This window comes from Cebus imitator, unplaced genomic scaffold (genome assembly GCF_001604975.1).
Source record: "Cebus imitator isolate Cc_AM_T3 unplaced genomic scaffold, Cebus_imitator-1.0 Scaffold93, whole genome shotgun sequence".
NCBI classification, from domain to species: Eukaryota; Metazoa; Chordata; class Mammalia; order Primates; family Cebidae; genus Cebus; species Cebus imitator.
The window spans coordinates 6,204,346-6,207,567 of NW_016107408.1; the positions used below are offsets into that span (position 1 = coordinate 6,204,346).

At 45.0% G+C, this 3,222-nt stretch overlaps 1 protein-coding gene across 1 annotated transcript in view; it reads right to left on the bottom strand.

Annotated features, from left to right (window-relative positions):
* Positions 1 to 3,222, bottom strand: part of SRP68 (signal recognition particle 68) — a 42,630-nt gene that overhangs the window by 12,095 nt on the left and 27,313 nt on the right. The window contains exon 9 of the mRNA XM_017535810.2: positions 1,831 to 1,929. Within this exon, the coding sequence (XP_017391299.1) occupies positions 1,831 to 1,929 (99 nt within the window). The remainder of the gene's footprint in view (positions 1 to 1,830; positions 1,930 to 3,222) is intronic.

A 3,222-nucleotide genomic window follows, 5' to 3' on the forward strand; every position in this document is an offset into this window, starting at 1 on the left:
GCCTGTAATCCCAGCTACTCAGGAGGCTGAGGCAGGAGAATTGCCTGAACCCAGGAGGCGGAGGTTGCGGTGAGCGGAGATTGCGCCATTGCACTCCAGCCTGGGTAACATGAGTGAAACTCCGTCTCCAAAAAAAAAAAAAAAAAGGGTTAAGGTGGTACGTTTTGTGTTTTATGTTTTTTACCACAATAAAATAAATTTTTATGAAGAGCCAATACTTAATTAACTATCAAAACTTATAGCTGGCTGGGCGTGGTGGCTCATGCCTATAATCCCAGCACTTTGGGAGACCAAGGTGGGCGGATCATGAGGTCAGGAGTTTGAGACCTGTCTGACCAACATGGAGAAACCCCATCTCTACTAAAAATACAAAATTAGCCGAGCGTGGTGGCACATGCCTGTAATCCCAGCTACTCGGAAGGCTGAGGCAGAAGAATCACTTGAACCTGGGAGGCAGAGGTTGTGGTGAGCCGAGATCGCACTATTCCACTCCAGCCTGGAGAACAAGAGTGAAACTTCATCTCCAAAAACAAAAAAAACCTTACCGCTCAAGTTTCCAATATTTAGAAACTGCAGAGGTCTCTGTGGGCTAGGATAGTGCAGCCATGCCTTTCAGAGATAGTATGCTATGAGGTGGACCTTGAAAAACAGGTGAGGTTTGGACAGGTGAAGAAGGGCAGGAAAGATTACCCAAGTGTGAGAAAGGAGGGGAATGAGACAGTGTAACGCACTGGGGGGAAAGGCATTACTGAGATGACGGTAAATGGAACAGCTTGAGGCAGAGGACTCAGAAGATGGAGCAACACACAAGGCTGGGAAGAGACTGAGGATGGCTTGTACACCAGCTGAAGTCTGAACTCAGAGACCCATGGTCTCTAAGTAGGGCACATAAAACCCAGGGAGTCCGGGTATGAAAAGAAAATTCAAATTTCCATTTCTAAGTATTTAATTTAAAAAGCCCTTATTTTAATGCATTTTATATATGATAAATTAGTCAAATAATAAGATATATAATTCACAAATAAACACTTCAGTGGGGCAGGCTGAATGCTGCTCATGGGGCTTATCATCATAAAAGTTTGGAGGCTACCACTCAATACCTAGAGGAAATCACTGGGCTTTTTTTTTTTTTTTTTTTAGAAATGGGGTTTCACCATGTTGGCCAGGATGGTCTTGATCTCTTGACCTCGTGATCTGCCCACCTTGGCCTCCCAAAGTGCTGGGATTACCGTGCCCAGCCAATCACTGGGCTTTTTATAATTAGACAGGGAACTACATTTAGGAAGATTCCATTCGTACTTTGCAAAAGAAAGGCCTGGAGGAAGGAACCGAGACCAAGACAGAAGCAGCAATCAGGAGACCTTCGTAGTTGCCTAGGCGCAAGAAGAAAGGCGAAATAGAAACAGGCAAATCAACAATAGGCACGAGGCACTGCAAAGGGAGGAGAAAGTGGGCTTGGTGACAGGGACAAAAGAGACAAACAGATCTGAGATTTTCAGCCTAGATGCCTGAAGGAATCACAGGGATAGTATTTTTAGAAAAAGGAGGCACTGCAGAGGTCCACCTGGAGACAAAATTTGAGATGACGGGCTTAACAGGCCACATAGGAAACCATTAGGAAGAACAGGGGAGAGAAAAATTAATTTCTGAATGTAATGGAGCCCAGAAGCCCTTTTTTGTCCTGACTACCACACCTTAAAAAACAACAACAACAAAACCCAGTGGCCAAGACAGCAGTGCACGCAGAGCACTGGGGTCCACCTGAGAAGGGTCACAGGCTGAGCTGGACCCCGCCCAGAGCAAGCGCCAGGGCTCCGGCTCAGGCCCTACCTGATCTGGCTTGAGCTCCTCCCGAACCACCTGGATGGCATCCCGACACTCGCTGAGCATGGATTCAAACAGGCGCTCCTTGGTTTCTTCGCTTTCAGCCTAAACAAGGGCAGATCAAAGTAAGAAACTTTCCTTTGAGCAAACCACAGTCATCTAATGTGAGGAAAGCAAAATCACGCTTGGAGTCTGACCACACACTCACTCCACACCAGAGACCATTTTAATTGTTACTATTCTCCACTATATGTTTTCTTACAGCGTTAGTCATTATTCATATGGAAAGGGGAGTTACATTTTTAAAGTAAACATGCTGAAAAAACTGTCTGCATAACTGATCTGAAACTTAGCAAGGCTTTATGTCTCTTCCTAGCACAGAACTTCCTGTTACTTCCCTCCAGCACTTTGCCCTCTGCCCAGGACCTGGCACTCCTTGAGGGGCCTTACAGGCTGAACTCAGGGCACTCACACTGAAGCATAGCACACCAGAAGTTTCTTTATCTTTTCCTTCTAGAACAAACTGTCAAGCTCTACTGTAGGCCAACAAAATTACCCGTTACAAATGTAACCCAACTCAAAGATGATTTCTTTTAGGTCCAAGCAAATAATAAAAATGACTAATCACCATCCTAGCTAACATGGTGAAACCCTGTCTTTACTAAAAATACAAAAAATTAGCCAGGCATGGTGGCATGTGCCTATAGTCCCAGCTACTTGGGAGGCTGAGGCAGGAGAACTGTTTGAATTCAGGAGGCGGAGGTTGCAGTGAGCCAAGATCACGCCACTGCACTCCAACCTGGGCAACAGTGGGAGACTCTGTCTCCAAAAAAAAAAAAGAAAAAAAAAGACTAATCAATAACCCACCAAAAAGATAGTTCTCCTAAATATCATACTAACTTCACCACAGACATGCTGCACTCAGATATTCCACATGACTACTCTGAGAACAACTTTTAGGACAGACAAGGTTGACATGCATGAGACAACAGTCTTTGCACAAGTACTAGGCGTCATCCGTCTGCTACACTGCTGGGGTATGTGAAAAAGTGACTCACTAACTGAATACCTGCCAAGCCACATTATCATCCTAAAGAATCCAACTGAGCAGATAGAAATGGACAAAAGACAGAATGGAGATGAACCTGTGTGACTGGCAGACCCACCGTGAAATGAAAACATCAACATTCTATTACGATATTTGACTTCCCATAGAAATTAGCACTCAATCTGAAAAAAAAAGTCTTAATATTCAACTGACCTCTAAGAAAGCGCAAAGGAAAATTCAGTACTGCCCACTCCTTTAAGAGATGGGTGGGGGGGGTGCTTAAAGAAAAATATTAGGCCGGGCACGGTGGCTCAAGCCTGTAATCCCAGCACTTTGGGAGGCCGAGGCGG